At 38.0% G+C, this 19,373-nt stretch overlaps 1 protein-coding gene across 1 annotated transcript in view; it reads right to left on the bottom strand.

Annotated features, from left to right (window-relative positions):
- Window positions 1-19,373, bottom strand: part of epha6 (eph receptor A6) — a 294,006-nt gene that overhangs the window by 43,078 nt on the left and 231,555 nt on the right. Inside the window, exons 6-8 of the mRNA XM_088608898.1 lie at window positions 4,484-4,605; window positions 3,054-3,216; window positions 1,779-1,887 (exon numbers count right to left, since the gene is read on the bottom strand). Of these exons, the coding sequence (XP_088465024.1) occupies window positions 1,779-1,887; window positions 3,054-3,216; window positions 4,484-4,605 (394 nt within the window). The remainder of the gene's footprint in view (window positions 1-1,778; window positions 1,888-3,053; window positions 3,217-4,483; window positions 4,606-19,373) is intronic.

The raw sequence follows: 19,373 nt of genomic DNA, 5'->3' as shown, positions 1-19,373 counted from the left end.
CATCTTTGTAATCCCTGAGTGAACAATCAGCAGACTAAGAACAATGATTTGTATCACCGCAGACCGTTTAACAGATATATTGTATTACATTTGTTGTTTGTTAGAATGGTTTGGCCATTATATCACTAAATTTCACATTCTATATTTAGAATCCATATGTGAGACTGTAAATTATTATATCTGACTGTTTCCAAAAAAGTCATCAAGTACTCCCGCAGTTTCCTATAATAATTTCTGATTATTACAGTAAATTAAAACCCCACATTACCTACAGTACACAGGCAAAGAAGAAGAAAAGTACAATTTATGATTTGTGTTTTGCAAATGACTGCTATCTTCAATAAATTATTATCAATACATACTTTCTCAATGTTAAAAACTAGAACCCAATGCTGTCTTTGTGATTTTTTTTGGTAATTTATTTTATTATTATAGTAATAAAGAATTTCAAAGGAAACAGTAGACTAAGAGAAGACAGACGAGTGCAGATAAAAAGAGAGAAAATAAAATTAATTTCTAATTCTTGAAAAGCTGCTTATGTGAAATGGCTGCCGAATGGGTTAGGAAGAGGTGTTGAATGTTCATAATTATGCTATAAGCAATGCTGAAACTAGGAGGATTTAAGAAAGGGAGGGAGAGTGTTCTATACTGGAGTATGCAGAACTGAAGGAAGACTTATGTCCACAATTGGTTTTGAAGAGGTGGGATAGGATTGTAAGGTTTTATGATAGACTGGGTATTATGAGATATGTACTCTGACTTTGAATCTATTGGGAGAAGGTTATTTTGAATGTAGTTATTCAATTGCTTAGCCAGAAGTGTAAAATAGTTATTGAGGGTAAGAGCCTTGGAGAATTTACTGTGCAGTGATGTGTCCAAGGGGAGAGGTTAGCATGAATTTTATATGCTTGCCTGTAAAATCTAACATGAGTTCCAGGGCTTCCTGAAGTATTATATTGGTAAGCCATATAAATTAGAATAATGTAAACCAAGAAAAGCAGAAGATCTTATTGCACACACTGTGATCACTATCATTTCCAACAGACCAAGGCTACCTCACACTCAGAATTCACTGTGACCACTGATTTGTTGCACTACCATTTACCTGTATCCAGTACACACACTGGTCTGCACCTGCTCTGTGTGACGTTGAATCTCTCCCTCTGCACTGCACTTTTTCTGGATGTTCTATAATAATGATGACAATGATTTTTTGGATTAGGTTGTTTGCTCAGTCTGCAAATGTTTGTGCTGTGATTGTTATGTGCAAGATGAGATACCTGCACAAAGGATTTTGTACAGTAAGCCAAAGTAAGGAGGCATTGTGACCTACAATGTGTTGTAGAGTGGACTCTACAAAAGAAATGCTTCACATATTTAAAAAACAAATTCCACAAACAGGCACAACTACTAAAGATGTACTGTATTGCTGGAAGTAACAATCAGACCCCCTTGAACAATGATAATAGTTCAAATTACCCAAAAATGACAATAGTGACATCAGGGTTAATCAATAATGATTACAATGATGCTGCTACACACAAAGAAATATAAGTGCACTTTTTTGCAAAACATGCAACATTTCTCATTTTCAAAAACCAAATTTGCTTTGTAAGTAGTGATTAGTATTTCTTTTTTAAGCATTATGTTTGTTTTTTTGCTTCCCTTTCAGCACCTGTTCTGAGTAAATGCGGTGTTAGGCAGAGTAATGCAAGCAGCGCACAACCCCATTGCATGCCCTGTGCTGCGCTGTTCATGAGCAAGAGCTCTCTCCTTACCGTCCCGTAATGAGGAAGAAGAGGGTGAGGATGACGAGGAGGGTGAATCCGCCCACCGCGGCTGTGGTGATGACCAGCACTTGGCCTTGATCTGTGGCCATATCAGAAGCTGGGGGAGAAGGAGCATACAGAGGTGAAAACGAAATTAAATGCATTGTTGGATACTGCATTTGCTTTCCTCCAATCTAGATTAGCATAGTAATAAAATAAATTGACAATGTTTTTGATTGCAATACTATTTTACTGCTGTTCCTATAACTAATACTAAAGCCACTGCCATTAAGGTCAGCTATAACTACGTGACAAGTACTATATAGGGCTTTTAGCTTTGGAGAGTGGGATACCATATAGGAAGAAACAGCAAACATAATTTACTGTATAATTTGTCATTTTAAAGAAAAGACAGTTGGACACACCATGAAGTGAAGAGAGAGATAAATTTAAATTATACCACACCACACAATTACAAGTGCCATCCCAAGTTTCTAATGCTGATTTTATATCAGTGTCAAACTAATAAGGGATATGTGATCTGACTGTTGAGCAATCTCTGTACAGTAAAAACTGCAGCTGTCTCACTACTTCAGTGCAGACTATAGTGAAGCAAATTCATTGAGTCCTGTGATTGCTTTTTTGGTTGAGCTCTGTGTATTGGCCTGAGATACTTTTTCTAAAGTCAATGAACACAGCATTTCATCGAAGTTAATGGTAGACATGGTTTAGCATACTGAAGACTGATGTACCTGAAACATGCTATCTAGTTTTTAATAATACCTTTATTCTTGTATTTATTCTGTATTCTTGTATGAAAAAGCTCATTTGTCCCTGATTATGGTGTTGAACGTGGTGTAATGTGTTTAATGTGTTTAATTGTCTAATTGATTTTTTCAAATCATGCTGTTTCACAGACACTGTTTGGTAACCCTTCTTCTTTTCAGTGATGGAGTTTAACTTGAAAGTGAAAACACAGGCATGAAAATGTAAATTAAATTACCAATGTCTTCATTAGCTTTCATGAATTCTGCATAGCAACCAGCTTTTACAAACTTGCACTTTGCAGATGAAGAAAAATAATTAATGCCTGTGCTTTGATTCAACAAAACAGCCCACTCAATATTAGAATACTTAGTAAAAAATCTTTAACCCCCTTATAGTTTGTAGGTTTTTTAATGTTTTAATTAGGAGGTTTCAAGCAGCTCTCCCTAACTTACAGTGCCAGAAATGGAAATCTTTTTTATGACTGTGATCTGAAAACTGTAATGGCAGAATTCTTACTCTCGTCTCCTGTTTCGTACTCAAACTTGGGGCTGTAGCTGCTGTAGCCTGCGGCGGTCCTGGCCCGAATGTGGAAGACGTATTTGGTGGAGGCCTTCAGCCCGGTTATGATGACACTGGGGGCCTTGGACCGGGTCGAGGAGTAGCTGAGCTGTTCATGTTCCTGTGGGACGACACATGAAGGGAGAAAATAAGACCACGTTTCCGGTTATCCCCTGACAGAATACATTGACACCCACCATTCCTCTGTACGAGGCTCTTGGAAATCATTAAGAGGGATGAAAGCTCATGTTATTAAACTATCTTCCCCTGATTGTATTTGTAAATCATTATTTTATATGAAGGTCTACCATCTGCATTAACTTTTAAAATATGAGTATCTCATGATCACAATATATTGTTTATCTAACAACGGAAGGTATTAACTTAGCAGCTACAACTGCAAGACGTCTCTTAATAACTTGTAAAGATTCTGTTTTACCTCCTGCCTGGTAGCTGCACTACCATTTATGAACCCAGCAGACATAGGTAAGTTCAACTGTTGACCTGCCTACCACTATTCTTGACTGTGTCTCTGTCTTTCTCCCCAGGAACCGCCTCTTGTGGTCCTGGTGCTGCTTGGGGTGGTGGATGGGGGTATTGTTACATACTGCCTGACATCTGTGTGACAGGCAGAGCTAGCAGTGTTTTATCAGCATGTTACACAACCACCTTCTGGCTCCTCTGCACCTATTGCTCTGGAAACAGAGCATCTAGAATTGGTTTATGGCCATGCCCCATCCAGGCGTGGACCTCCATAAACACCTGGATCCAACAGAGCTGGGGGCTCTGTCATTCTGCCTCAATGCTGAGCTGCTCAGGCCTGGTTTCCGTGTCTTCCTGTCTGCTCTGCCTGCCTGCCTGTCTCGGTACGACATGGAGCTTGGTCTGGTACTCTCTCTTGTGTTCCCGGCAGCTTGATAAACCGTCTAGCACCCCTGTCAACATGGAAAGCATTCTCAACCAGAAAGGCAGACCTGCACTTTGTGATTGGGTTCTTTCCTGTCCTTGGACAATGCCCAGAGGTCCTCCTCTGGAGCACGAAGTAACAGATTCACAAAGTTTTTTTTTAACAGCTTTACACTGAATGACAAAGTAAGTTATTTCAATTTTACCACTGAAATCATAATTTGCCTCTCATTACATAATGTTACGCCGCAGCCTGTATTGTTTGAGACTAATTGCCATGATTTAGCAATAAGTGAACAAATATACTCAAGAGACTTGTTCTAGAATTTTTTCATTTTTAAACTAATAAAAAAACTCAGTAACATAAAAATCAATAGGTTATCTTATAAGTTCAATCATAGACTCAAAACTGCAACAACCATATGGTGAAATGCATGAAAGATGATTTATTTCACTCTGGATCCACAGTGGTTGTACAGTACCTTTTCATAGTACTTGATCTCGTAGTCCAGAATGGCTGTGGGGTTTTCTGGTTCCTGCCAGGAGAGGGCGATGCTGTTCTGAGAAGCCCAGTCTTTCCTGACTACTCCTACCAGAGAGGGGCCTGTGGGAGGGAAAACATGCATCATTCAGAGGTCAGTAATCTCCCTGCATTTCCCTCCTCGGCCTCTTTCCTCTTCCTGCTGATCAACACGGATTAACAGCAGCGGGGCGAGTGGCACAGCACACCTGTGGCAAGGTGTTGTTGACAAAGGAAGTTCGTTGCCAAGGCAAACGAGCAGGTGACATTCTAACAAGAACACGACTCCCATCATCCACTTCAAGAACATGTGTTGTCAGGAAAGGCCTGGCACAAGCTGCTGGTCGAACAAGTCTGTCCATTATAAATTGCGAAAACTCTACTACAACTCAACTTGTAATTTTAAGGTATCAGGTAATTTAAAGTGTAAGCTATCAACCACAGATTTTAAAATGCTTTACAGTTTGGTTGAGGAAAGGCAAAGATGAAATTTAAGGGCTTATTCAATGTTAACACATTTTCAATAAAATTAAGTTGTTTTGAAAAACACCTCTAGTCTTCACTGACGATAAAAGATTAAGCCTTAAAAGGCATTAAGACACCATTACTGGCTTCAAAGCAGAACTCAATTGACTTAACTTCCACGTCACATGGAAAATAACTATCAATGATAAGTTGTTTTTATTAAGATACTCAAGCCACTACTGCTCAGGTACTGGCAAGGGAAGATGCATGATAAACATTATCAAAGAGTTTGTTATATCACAACCCAATATTGAGCAGTGTATTATTTATAATATTGAAACAACTAACAGTATAATGGTTAAAACTACAAGTGATTCTACTCTTTGTAGTGACTCTACTATATGTAGTTATTCCTAAATCTAATAATACAATTAATTCAACTGAAATTACTATACATACAGTACAATTGATATCAAAATTAAAAAATGAATAAATAATTTATTTTCAGTTTCCCTTCTTATCGACAGGACTCCTTTCTGTTACAATTTTTACGAAGATGGAACTTTTTAACATTGTGAAGGTGAAAAAGACAATGACATTTATTTCCTTGCAATACATATTTTGATACCAGCCATTACCTCAATGTTATTTCACATATGAACCATGTGCAAACAATTAACTGGAAATATTCAATTTGTTTAAAACTTATTAGCAGTGCTGATTGAGATTCTGTTAGATAAATCTGAGCATAGGACAAACATATTGAACCAGCCACAAAGCAATAACTGCCTCTTTGTGAATAATTAATAGAACATTAGCCAAATAATTGGTGTTACGGAAGGTCTAATTTAAAAGCTTTTAGAAGATCAAGATGTTAGGAAGCATGAAAATTCCAGAATGTTATCAACATTATAGTTTGCTGATGGAAGAAGAATCATTTCAGAACTGCGCAAAGGAAATGTTTCTATCTTTTTTTCTCCTAACTATTCACTCTTCCTTTTGCTACTGATAACCATGCAGCTGGTTAGAGCAGATATCTACTACCCTGGTTCTGGAGAGCTCAGTCCAGTTAGTCTTACAGGTCACCCGAAATCATCTGTTATGTAATGTTTACAACCACTTGTTTAAATAATTAGTTAAGAAAGTAATGTTTCAATGAAGGGAGCACCGGTTGTTGAGACCTGAGTGATTATCTGATTTTTGTTCCTAATGATCTCTAAATTACTTAATTGAACACATCACCTGTTTAATTGATCAGAGTTTAATTGTTCCATGTGTCTAGAAACTGATAATTTAAAGCCCAGCTATAAAGCCTGCTGGACTGGGACTGTCCAGGGCCAGGTTTTTTTTCTTACATTTCTTTTTGTGCACAGGCCTGTCCTGTTTTCTCAGGGCCAAAGTGACTCTGTGCTTTAAGACCATTTCATTTCCTCAGGGCTTTGTATGTCGATTTGAAGATAATTTTTAGTCATGGATCCTTTGCACTGGATTGTAGCATGTACTGTGTTCTGCTGCAGCAACGGATGAAAAAAGTTAATTAGTTGTAATATGAGTTGGATAGAGAGGCAAATCCATTTCAATGATCTAGAAGGATTGTATATGTACTGTATCTTACAGTTCTTATATGCATCTACAATTCAACTTGGCAGAACAGACATACAGTATGGCACATGACTCAATGTAGAACACATGGGGAAATAACGTAATTTGTTTATCTTTTATTAAAACTGCAGAGAAATCTGTATAAATAATTTTTTTATGAAACAATATATTGTTGTTGGAATATTGTCAAAATATATAATGTTTGTTGTGTTCTGAACTGCTATTGATTTGAAGTAAGAATAAACTTTAAAAATTTCTGATGCTATTCAGCAAACATGTTTGTCTGGAGAGTTTTTACTTAGTCAACTCAAGGTCCGGTTTCTTATATAGACTTGGGCAGAGGCAATATTCTTTAAATTTCAGACATAAGACATTGTCCCTGCTGTTACTCTGCTGATAACACATAGAACACACAGTGAGAACAGCCAGCTCTTTCCCCAACAGCTAAGATGGGCTTTATCTTTGGAAACTGTGGGCATACCATGAAGACAATTGAAAATAATAGGCAGGAATTTCCCTGTGGGCTAGAGTGACCTACAGCTTTGTTGCTGCCATTTTGCAATGAGTTCTATGTTTAAAGGGCATCAGGGCAGCTTCACTTTACCTCAGTCAGTGGGAATGAACAAAAAACTAAATAATAAACCCTAGAAAAAGCATAACCTGAAATATGAACTGGCTCTAAAAGTCCCAGCTACTTTCAAACCACAGTACATTGCCTGTGTGCTTCCTTTCTCTTTATCTTCAAGAAAATGTCCCTTTTCATATGTTAGCGACAGTAGCTCAATCATTAAAAATTGAACACACCACCTGTTTTAACTGATCAAAGTTAATTGGTTCAAGGCCTTCAAAAACAGATGATTTAAAGTCCACCTATAATTCCTGCTGGATTGAGACTGTCCAGGACTAGGGTGGGAGACTCCTCTGATAGGGGATAAGAAAAAAAATGAGACATCTTTTCTTGTTAACCAAAACCTTGCTAAGAATCATATCAGATTTTTTTCTTACATTTCCTTTTGTGAAAGTAAAAAGCCCTGACAGACAGCAAAAAAAGTCTCAGTATTATTTAAATACGTTTTTAAGTAAAATTGTTTTTGTGCAGCATCATTTTAGACATTTCTGATTTTTTTTCAAAAATGAAAAAAGATGAGTGCACATTTATGCAGGCACTTCACCAAATTACTCATAAAGGAGAATGCATTGTGGCAAAAGAGGTAAAGTGCTATTTATTGCAGCCACTCAAGCTCCCTTTATATGTATGAAATCCCTGAAGGTGAGCTCTATTTCTTTATCAATGTATCATATGCTACTCAGATTGAAATCTTTAGAGATATAATAATAAAATTAATTCGACTGCAGTTTATTTCATAAAAGGACCAAGGCCTTAAGGAAAGAGTATTCACTGATTCTTAAAGAAACTCCTCCAGCAGTCACTCGAGAGAGGGGTAATGCTCATTGACAAACAATAACCAAATCAAACCAAGTAAGTACAGAACAACGCATCTTTCTTCTATTACATACAAATTATGAAAAAAATGGTGCAATGGTTAATATTGCAGTGCTGGGGCCCTGGTGTCAATTCTGGACCTGGGGTGCTATCTGTGTGGAGTTTGGTCTCCCCATGTTCATGTGGGTTCCTCCAAGTAATCCAGTTTCCTCCCACATTCCAAAGACATACTGGTAAGTTTAATTGGTTAATTGGCTTTTTGGAAAACTGTCCAAAACTGTCCCTGGTATGAGTGTGTCTGCATTCGTATCTGTGTCTGCCCTGTGTCCACACCGAAAGGTACACAGTGTTTTTTGTGTTTTGCATTCTTCTGATGTCTGAAAGATGGTTTATTTTCAGCATCAAAACAGATATAGTGGCTTGAGTCTTAGATTCATATTTCTTTCCAGAGCAAAGTATAATTGCAATGGTCCCAGAAGTACTCACTCTGGCAGAAGAAACTGGAAATTTGAAAGCAAGTTAAAAATTAGCCTTGGATCCCAATTACAAAACATGCTGGGTACATTTTGCAAATGCCCTTTGATAAATTAACATGCTTAGTGAATAAAGGAAACTCATTAAATGCACATGACCTATGCAAGAGTTTTAATTAGCCTTCTCCTCCTTAAGGATTTCATTAGCTGCTAAAAAAATCAGTTCAGTATATGTTGATGCTAATGATGCCTAAATAATTTGTTAATACACATCACTTTTATCTGCTTTTTTGCCAACATGTTAGCACATTACATAAAATAGAGACTGTCCACACTATAAATAGATTTTTTACATCGATAAAATTTCAGGGAATTCCAATTCACTGACTGGAAAACATCATGCATTTGTTTGTATCCGTGTTAAGCACCGTGATATCAGCTTTGTGCTTTTGAGCAGGGCCAAAATAACAGCATTCAAACTGCAGAGAAGAATAGTCATAGCTATCAGATGGAGCACATAAGGTTCAGTAAATGGCCTGTAGAGGTTGGACTGAAGCCATACCCCTAAGGAAAATACAGCACATTAGCTCTTCTTGCACTGCTAAGCTTGGCTGATACTGGGCAGGAATCACAGCAAACACTCGAATTGTCAGACCAGAGTGATCACACTGTATTCCTTTCTCATGCATGTAATATACAACCGAAGGCAGGTCCCTACAGGTGGCATTCATAACAAATAATTGTAGATGGTATGATTCATACCATTTTTTTAGTGTTTCTCAAAGGGAGTTATCAGTCTCTGATTTCATTGACAGTTTGAGCACAGCAAAAAAAAAATGTTCAACTTTTTTTTAAATTAATTAATTTTACTTTAAAATTAGGTGATAGAACTAATCCATTTTCTCTCTCATCTCTTTTCAAGCCAGAGCAGGTTCAGGGTTTTGGGCTCAAAGTTTGTCAGCTGCTGGTGTCATCGTTACACGTCTTAAACAAGGTTCAGCAATGACCTTGTCCCTAATTAGTGCCTCTGAGGTCTTTCTCGCAGTTTAAAGGGGATTACCTTTCTTATTACCAGACTCTAATTACACATTGTGAGCAGATATGCTGGTAGATACTCAAAGCTTAAGCATCACTCCTATCATTCTAAATTACACTGCCCTGCCAATAAAGGATTACAAAGACTTAAATGTATCTAGGTTTCATTAAATAAAGAAATCCTGCTTGAATTCCCACTTGATCAGGTCTTCTAACAACTATGTTTAATATTTTAGCTTTGGCTTTAAATTTCCTTTGGATTATTTGATTTTCAGCACTCATTTATTCTTAAAGCAGTCCCATTCCTATATTCAGCAGCACAAAGGTTATTTTTTATTATCCAGAAGAAGTTAAGGATGTTGGTTCCAGTAGCTACATAGTGTCACAGATTTGTCATAGGCAGGTTTTACTGCAGAAATGAACTCATGGAAACCGCAAAGAGCATACAGTAGGTTGTTAAACTAATGTCCTTTTTTATTTGCAATGCTAAGTACACTATATACTGTATAATGGGTTTCTGTGAAACCGCCAATAGAAACATCATGAACAATAATGTACTTTGCAACATCAAATATTTAAATAACCTGTTTTCTGGAGAATATTAAGCCACTCATTTCCCTGATTCAGGATTTCTATCTTCAGCAGAAATTTAACTATACTGTTTCAAGCACAGGAAGAGTTTCAGGGCTGTCCTGGATTTCTGTTCAATACAAAGTGTGTGATGAACCCTTTCTCATATGATCTGAACTAAATTCACCGTTGCTCTACGAGCACTGTATTGACAGAATACTGTGTATTTAACTTGGGAACAATTGAACTCGGTATATCTTTCATCACCCTTCTGGAGAGTCAAGCTAAGGACACTGGTATGCCATTTTAACACATATATTCTCTCCCCTGGAGCGTTTGAAGCTGTTCTGTACATTATAGACAGATACACTATCTTGCAGTACAAGGCACACAAGGACTGACACAGACACCATTCCCTTTTGGCCTCTGTTAAGAGAGGAGTCGCTTCAACCTCTGCAGTACTGTGAAATCTGGACACAACTATAAGGCATAAGGCTAACCTAGTTAGCACAGGTTAATTATAATGCCCCCAAGCTCAAGTTACCCCCTCCCCTCCTTTAGCTTCATGGACAACAGAAACCTCCCAGCTGATGCCTAGAATCTGTATGATTAACAGCCGTCCTCTGTGAGTACAGCAAGGTATATTGTTCTGGCCTTGCTCTGCAGGTCTTAATGGAGGAGAGATCCAGAGGAGTTAATGAGCTGAAAGCCCATTAACCTTTAAAGTAAAGTCTTTACAGACCTGGGAATCTTCTGAAAGGCTCTGTTTGTTATTCACGTGTTGGAAGAAAAAAAAAACAGGAGGTTATGTGTGTAAACTGTTAATCATGTTTAGTAACACATTGGGATAGTATGTGATTGGAATTGTCATGCCCAGGACTTCAGTAGTATTTGCTTTCCTTCAGGATTCTGCCTCCACTGAATTACATTGTCCTTGTCTGGCAACACATGGCAACACATACTGACAATTTTCCAAAAATATCCTGTTTGGCATTCTCACATTTTGCTTTTCCGTTTCACAAGCCCACTCAACTGTTTCCTAAAATTTCTCGCACCACTAAGATTCTTATTTCCCTGTTCAAAGATCCTGTAATAACTGTCCTTGACCCTTTGTAAAGCAACCGAAGATTAACGTTGGGTCTTGTGTCTGTATTCTGTTTTTAAGTGTTATAAGAATTTTTCTTTATATCTATCTAATGCGAAGATTAGTGTGATGGGAAGCCTGAGAAATGAAATGGAGATGATCCCTAAATAATTGTTGTGCAAAACTCTAACCTGTGCCTTGGCACAAAATTATACCACCTTGTGGTGAGAATAATTAACAGTTAGAATATTTAATAATTAATTATTAGTATATTGTTAATTGTCAATAATTAATTATGGGGTAATTAAGAATTCGAATAATTAGGTCTCTTGGACGCATATCAACTTTAAAATATTGATCACACTTTACCTAAGTTTCATCGGTAATGCTTTATAATAAGGTTTAAGAATAAACACTAATTGTTCCTTTAGAAGTGCTTAATAGACAATGAATATGTACTATAGTATCTGTTAATAGACTAATTACAAGTATGTAGGAGAGTGCAGCTGGCAAAAGTGAGTGTACACAAAAACGGAAGTGGTGAAAAGGTTTTGCTCTGTTACAGAGTGGCCAGGATGTTACAGTGATCAGAGAACAAAGCTGGGGGCATAAAGTGGAGTTCTATCATCCTCAGTGCACATTTACAGTGTTTATATACTGTATGACAATGGTTAGATGATAGGAAGGCCATGTACTGTAGGTAGGCCTTTCTAACTGCATTTATAACTAGTGTATTAACAGTTAATATAGCATGCATTCATGATCTATTAATAATTAACAAAGGATTAAATTACACTTTTTTCAAACTGTCATTATCTGGACAAATAATGTGCCAGGCATGTAATACTGGCATGTTAAAACTGACAGACAATTACTGTCAAGTGTCAAAGCAACTAATAAGAAATCAGTATGCAAATGAGCTTCACAGTTTGACAATGGAGCTTGAGGAATTCAAATTAATGAGATATAAAGGCCAAGGAGGGCAGCATGGTGGCACAGTGATTTGCATTAGCTCTGGGGGCCTGGGTTGAATTCCAGACCTGGGGTGCTGTCTGGATGGCGAATGTACCGTACTTTATGTTCTCCCTTTGTTCTCATAGGTTTCTTCCCACAGTCCAAGAAACATACTGATAGGTTAATTAATGTAGCTTCTAGGAAAACTGGCCCTGGTGTGAGTGTGTTGGTGTCGGTGTTTACTGTATATTTGTGTGTGTGCCCTGTGATGGGCTGGCATCCTACCTTGCGCCCGTTGTTTGCCAGGATAAACTCTGGCTGCCCTACAGCCCAGTATTGGATAAAGTGGTTAGAAAATGGATGGATAGATAAAGGCAAAGGAAAGTGAAATTCACCACTCAGCAGATTAATATCCTGACAGAGGAGAGCATTCGAAGGGAAAAGATACATTTTCAGAACTGTCCATAAAAGAGTGAAAACATGTTTGTCACGACCAATCCTGCAATGGTCACGAGTAGCTGTCACCACAGGATTTGAAACAAGCAAGAGAAACGGGCCTTAATATCATGACTCCATAATTTTCCTTATTCACTCTAAAGACATACAGTAGTGTTTAGGAAATTACAACTATGCTCACATTCAGTATATGGCACACAGGAACTGAACAATTCCACAAGGCTCTGTTCCAGACAAAGCTTTAAAGCTATTTTGTCTGCTGGGCTAAAGGTTTTTTTCTTGCATCATGGCCAGAAAGAGAGAAATGATTATTTTGCTGTTTAAAATTGAATTGAAAGATTTGATAAATCCCCTTTCTCCTGACAACAATCTTACATCTGATTCAGGGTGAGTTTCAGAATATCTCCCAGATTTTGCTACAATACTTTGCTAAAGCCAAAATTGCACATACTGTATACATAAAACTGGCATGTCTGGCTGAACATTCACATGAAAAATGGAATAAAACCTCCTTCAAAGAGGCAGACGATGAGGCATTTACTATGCTTGAACTTCACTTTCAGAATCACTTTCAGTTTTTGCAAATGAGGGGAGAGGATCTCTATGGCGGTTTTGCCTCCCCTCATGATAATGTAACTATAATGCAAAAAGGCACAACAAGATGGTAACGGCCTTTATAGCCATTACAAAACAGATGGTAGGTTTTATGAGTGACCTCCCTAGAGTACTTGTACGGCAGTGTTTGGAACCACTTGTCCAAGTCTCAAATCTAGTACATATTAAATACATTAATACATTAAATTAGCATAGATCAAAAATGTCATGCCTGACTCAGGGCTGCATGGTGGCACAATGGTTAGCACTGCAGATTCTCAGTGCTCAGGCCCTGGCTTCAATTCCTAGCTATCTGTGTGGACTTTGTACAGTATGGTCTTCCTGTGTTCACATGGGTTTCCTCCAGTTCCTCTGGTTTTCTCCCACAGTCCTAAGACATACTTGTACAGTAGGTTAATTGCACTTTGTTTTGTTTTTTACACTTGTTTTACAATCGAGAGACTTTCTGTAAGTCCATTGTACTGGTTACATATGGCAATAAAGTTCAATTTCAAGTTCAATTTCAATTGGCTTTAGGAAAATAGGGGAAAAAAGCTGCAGCACACTGATGGGATGAAGCCCAAGCACAGAACTTTTCTAGAAACGAAATGAGAGAGAGAAAATGCCGGCAGACTGGTTCTGATGCATAAAAGGGCTGTGGTAGAAAAAGCAACTTGAGCTGTAGTGAGAAGACTGCAGATATAAAAAAAATAGATGGAATCTATCAGCCAGGAAAAGTCAGGAACAGCTGAAGAGCTGATGTCTAATAAAGTTTGCCACTGGGCAAAAAAAGGGAATTCTGCCAGCAGTAGTGAGACCTGTAGAAACTTCCTGTAAAAAAGGAAAAAAAAATGATATCTCTATGTCAATGCTCCCAATGAAGTGGTTGAAACAGCATTGGGAGAAAAAAACCCAAAGCGTTTGCATTCACAGACACAGCATGGCTCAATGATGGATTGAAAAGAACGTGGGTCTAATTGACAGGGGTCCCGACCGAGTCTGCACAGACTCAGTAGTTGGTTGCGAGCTTTGTGAGTGCTGGGGTTGCCCCTGGCACACTAGCCCCCAGAACACCTGTCAGTCCCAGCCCAAGCTTGACAATGTGTGACTGTGTGTGTTTGTGTGTCTTTCCTGTGACGGGCCGGCGTCCCATCCCATCCGGTCTTGCGGCCATTGCTTGCTGGAATAGGCTCCAGCTCCCTCGCAACCCTGAATTGGAAGAAGCAGTTAGAAAATGGCCGGATGGATTTCATTGCACTTCAAGTTCAAGTTTATTTGTCAGTCCAGCCATATACAAATATACAGAGGAGCGAGATATCGTTCTCCAGGTCTACGGTGCGAATACAGACAGATACTGACAAGACAATGCTATAGACATTTCTGACAGGGTACATGGTACACAAAGTGCAATGTGCATAGTGCAATTTAATTTACAGCATTGTGCAAAGAATTGTGCAAAGAATACATCAGACAGTATGCCTGACATTAGGCAAAAAAGAACTAGGTTTCCAGTTTTGGAGTAGGTGCAGTAGGGTGTTGAGGAGCCTGACAGCCTATGGAATACATACAGAACAAAAAGCTTGATACCGAAACAGGCCCTTTCTAACAGGTTTTGTCATGTTTAAGAAAAATGTAAAAAAAGGATTTTACAAACAAGAATTAATAGAATTAACTATTTTAACTAAGAACTAAAAGTTCTCAATGTCACAGGTCTACATCTATCTTTTCATAGTTCCTACAGCAATTGAATTTCATTTAAACCACTGCCTGCTTTATTTTCAGGTGCTAATAAAGCTTCCTGGCAAACCTGAACTCTTAATTAAAACCATTCGTTACAGACTGGCATGACTGAAGAGTGCTAAAGGCGTCCATTCCCTCAACACCATAGTGCCGTGGGTGAGTTGGGAGTGTGCAGTAGGTATGTCTCAGTGTCCAGTTCAGTCCCAAAGTCTCTGCCCACACTTTAATTTGAGGCCTGTTACAAGGTGATCCTTGTTCCTCACCAGGCTGTTATTTGGACATCGGTGTGTATACAGGGTGGTAAAACAGGACTGGCTTGGTTCTGCACAATTAATACTAATTTCCCCCCTTTCTGAAGCTCAGAAGTAATTAGCAGAAACAATGGAATTATCACGACACTGCCAGTTCCAGTACGGCCTGAAATCCATTTCACGTTGCCTCTTAAGTACTTTATGAAGAAGAGGATCTTACACTAGCAGAACTTGTAGTGTGATAGAAGACACTGTTACCAGAAGCTCTAAATCATACATAAAAAGAAGAACAGAACACAATGGCCTAATTCTTTATGATGAGCAATAAACTGTAACAGGAATCTGCTTGCTGCTAAACAGGAGCAAGATAAATCATTTTCATTACTAATGGATCTTCGTGTTCCTTTTAATAACAGAATTATTTGTCTTTACCTGCTAAAAAAAATATGATGGCCCGCCACCTTTCACAAATCTTAATTATACCATCTATAAGAGCTATTATGCAAGCCACAATCCTCACAGGGCCTGCTTTGGAAAGCTCTAATTTTGCTCTCTCTTTACCACTCTTAGGCTTTTAAGATGAACATGATGAAAAAAAAACAAGACTCCTTGAATAAATGCATTTTTTTCTCCTCCACACACTTCAAAAGCAAAAAAAAACCATCTGCAACCTCTCACAGAATTTCACAATTCTGTCTAATGGGACTCAAGGTAGTTAAGAATACATTCTAATGGTAATGTTCAAGACACTCCTACATACAGTTCATTTCATATCCAACATCCAAACTATTCCAAGGTACTGTGAAACAAGATGCTCTTGGATCTATTAGCTTACAATTATTGCTTTTGGTAATAAATTTCATAAAAGAAACATTGTTACAGTGTATACTGCAGTACATGCATAGGATAGTTTAGTACTGAATTTGTACATCTTTACAAATTCTGCGTGCTGATCTGGACTTTCAGCTGTTTTCTGGAGTCAGACATTGTAGAACTCAAGAAAGGCAGAATTTCATCCTGAGCTGGAAATAAATTAATATATAAAGAAGAAACTTATAACTTTGCTCTATTGAAAATATTCTTAAGAAGCAGATGTATAATACAGCATTATGCTGAAAAATATAGAACGATGAAACATCATTTACCTATTTTAGACTAATCTTTAAATGACACAAATGATAAAATGCTGTTTCACATGGACTGATCATTGGGTCCATTTTTACAAGGACTTGGGTTTGAGAAACATCTCAAGTAACTCATATCATATTTAAGCAGTTTTTTTAATTAAAAGTTGCCTTTTAACAAGAGTTCCAAATGATTTTCATTGAAATACTGTACATGGAGATAAGCATGGACTTGGCAGAGTTTTTATGCGATTTTTAATGCAAAGACTATAGCCTGACTTTTGCCTGTGACCCTTATGAAATCAGAATTTGCCATGGAGCACATACTGTATGATTCTTGAACCCTTGGCCAACTTGCTGTTATCCTGGAGACCGCTACCCACAAAAAGGGAAAGTAGTACTGTAATAACACAAGATGGGTACTACTTATGTCAAATATATGTTTTTTTATGTTTTAAGAGGATGCAGGTCCTCTTAATGGCCTAGAACTGAGCTTCATAAACCTTAAACTGTCCCTGCTGCTAGGTAATCAGCTTCAGGTAAATTAAAAAAAAAAACAAAGAATGCTATGCTGTGTTTTCAATATGAAATACATATGATTGATCTTCATGGCCAGCAAAGACTGGTCCATCAAATGTAAGTCAGAAACATCTGAACAAACAGCAGCAGCACCTTTTCTAGGGGCATACTGCAAAAAAATAAAGCATCAATCATGATCTATTAATTAATTTATCAACCCCTATCTGTTAATTAAACAGTCCTTAAAATAGGACACTCATTAGATAAAAGGAAATTGTCTTTGAAAAAGGGAGGTATTGCTGATAAATACAGCATATTAATCATGTCACACAATGGAAACCACTAATAGTCTCCAATTCACCCATCTACAGTACCCAGAATAATCCTGAATGATTTATATCATTGCAAATTAGGCTGCTGGTTTCTCTGCTTCATTTTATACCACATGCACAGTGAAAAAGAACTCAAAGGCAGTAGATAAGTGATTGTACACCTACTCCACCAGCTGCTATTTATATGTTTTTGCTCCTTTGTTATTAAAAGATGCTGTTAACGAGGCAGCTACGACTACTGTAGCCATTACAACTTAACAAATATAATTAGTACTAAGTGTTGCCCTTGCTGCTGCCATAACAACTGTTTTTACTTCTTCTGCTAATTTATGTGCTGCAACAATTGTTCTTTCAACAATTTATAATTATTGTAAAAAATTTAAAAATTAAGAAATGCTGAACAGCTCCAATTTCAGATACTTTAATTATTAATTGTAAATTGAGAATAATTATTTAAGAAAATGGTTATGCCCAGAAAGGAAATAACATGATATGATATGACACAACACAGCATAATACAGTATTCATAGGTTCATGTTATCCTGGGTTAATGTTGGTGTGAAGCTGGTGTGAAAAATGAGTGAGCACTGCCCATTAGTGAACAAAGGTCTTGCAAAAACTGTAGAAACAGCTTTTTTTCTCATTAAAATTTCCTCATCATATCATTGTGATGTCTTTTTTGAAGGGAAACAAGTCTTGATGTTCATGTCGGGGAAAAGATGATGTGATCATCTTTAAAATGCATTCAGTTTTATTTGGGAGGACAGCGAGCACATGTATAAATAATCAATCCATCAATTTTCTAAATGCTTCTCCCAATACAGTAGACTCCATGGGGAAGCCGGAGCCTAGCCAGGCAAGCAATGGACACAGGGCACCCTGGACGGGATGCCAGTCTATCACATGGCAGACACACAGACACAAATACAGACACTATAAGGCCAATTGTCTCAGGAGTTATATACAAGTAATAAATATCTTAATTGATTATGACAGCCTTGGCTAGACACACTTTTAAGAAAATTAAAACTGCCCCCTCCCCTTACTCCGAAACTGGCCTATCCTGCTGGATCACCATGAGCCTCTGTGCTCTGTGTCATCTTGTTGTGTATAACACGCTGTTTTTTCTCAGTAGACAAATCTTTACTTTGTAGCGCTGCCTGCCTCCCACAGGGTTTTGACTCAGGCCCATTATTGTGCTATTTATAAATGACACACAACATGGTCATAAATCATCTAGCACACATCTGCATGCAGATGATTCATCGTTTTACAAGAGTGCTGGGTTTTGTCATGACTGGTATGAGTTTCGGCGCAAAGCAGAGACTTCAATATCTTAAAGGCCACGAAGGATCAAGCCCTGTGCTCTCCCCAATGCCACACTGATTGCTCTGCCATTAAAACAAAATGGAAGCTTAACTTTTTCACAAACCATTTACTCCCAGAACAGCTACAGGGCAAGCCTTGTACAGTATATCTGCCTGTCCTGTAGAGTGTTATAAAATGTAAAAGGCGCGGGTCGTGACTCCCAGACAGAGAACAGACTGGTAAATGGATGAAAGGCATAAATAAAGCACGTAACCAAAGCCTCACAAAGGTTGTAATATCCAACTGCTGTAGCCTTCTAACACCCCTCTCTCCTTCCATTCGAAAACACCCAGTAACAGCCCTCCTCTGCCTAAAGGCTGATCTCGTACTACACTTTAAAATAAAATAATAAGGTCTGGCTGGGCACGTACTGTAATGCATCTTCTTCAAATCTATTGGAAACAAATGAAATGTTCTTCGTTTCGTCTGTGGATTTTGAAATGATTGGCTCTTCTCTTTTACTTTGTTTCCTCTATTGTGAAGGGAAAACTGCAAGGAAAAAGTTCCTAGAAATAACAGTTTGCAGCACAGGGTGACAGATCTGGTGCTCTGTTCCAAGAAGGGGGTGGAAACCTGTGCTGGCAATGAGGGAAGAAGGATAGTCATTAGAACAGTGGCTCACAGAGAACATCTTGTCACTGGGACGGGAGGCTGACTGAATTACAGAAGTGATTATAAAAACCTTAGAAAGTTAGTACATTTTTCTTATCACTATTAGTGTGCTAAGCTTCTGTGAGCCCAAGGTTAGGTGTTTGGTCTGCGCAGCCAGATCCTTTCTGTGACACTGAATTTTTTTAGCTTTGTTACTGTATTTATTTCACTGTAACTCTTTTCACCAGCG

Source organism: Lepisosteus platostomus, chromosome 2 (assembly GCF_059453375.1).
Source record: "Lepisosteus platostomus isolate fLepPlt1 chromosome 2, fLepPlt1.hap1, whole genome shotgun sequence".
Classification (NCBI taxonomy): Eukaryota; Metazoa; Chordata; class Actinopteri; order Semionotiformes; family Lepisosteidae; genus Lepisosteus; species Lepisosteus platostomus.
The sequence above is the reverse complement of the archived record's forward strand: the minus strand, read 5'-3'. Positions and strand labels throughout refer to the sequence as shown.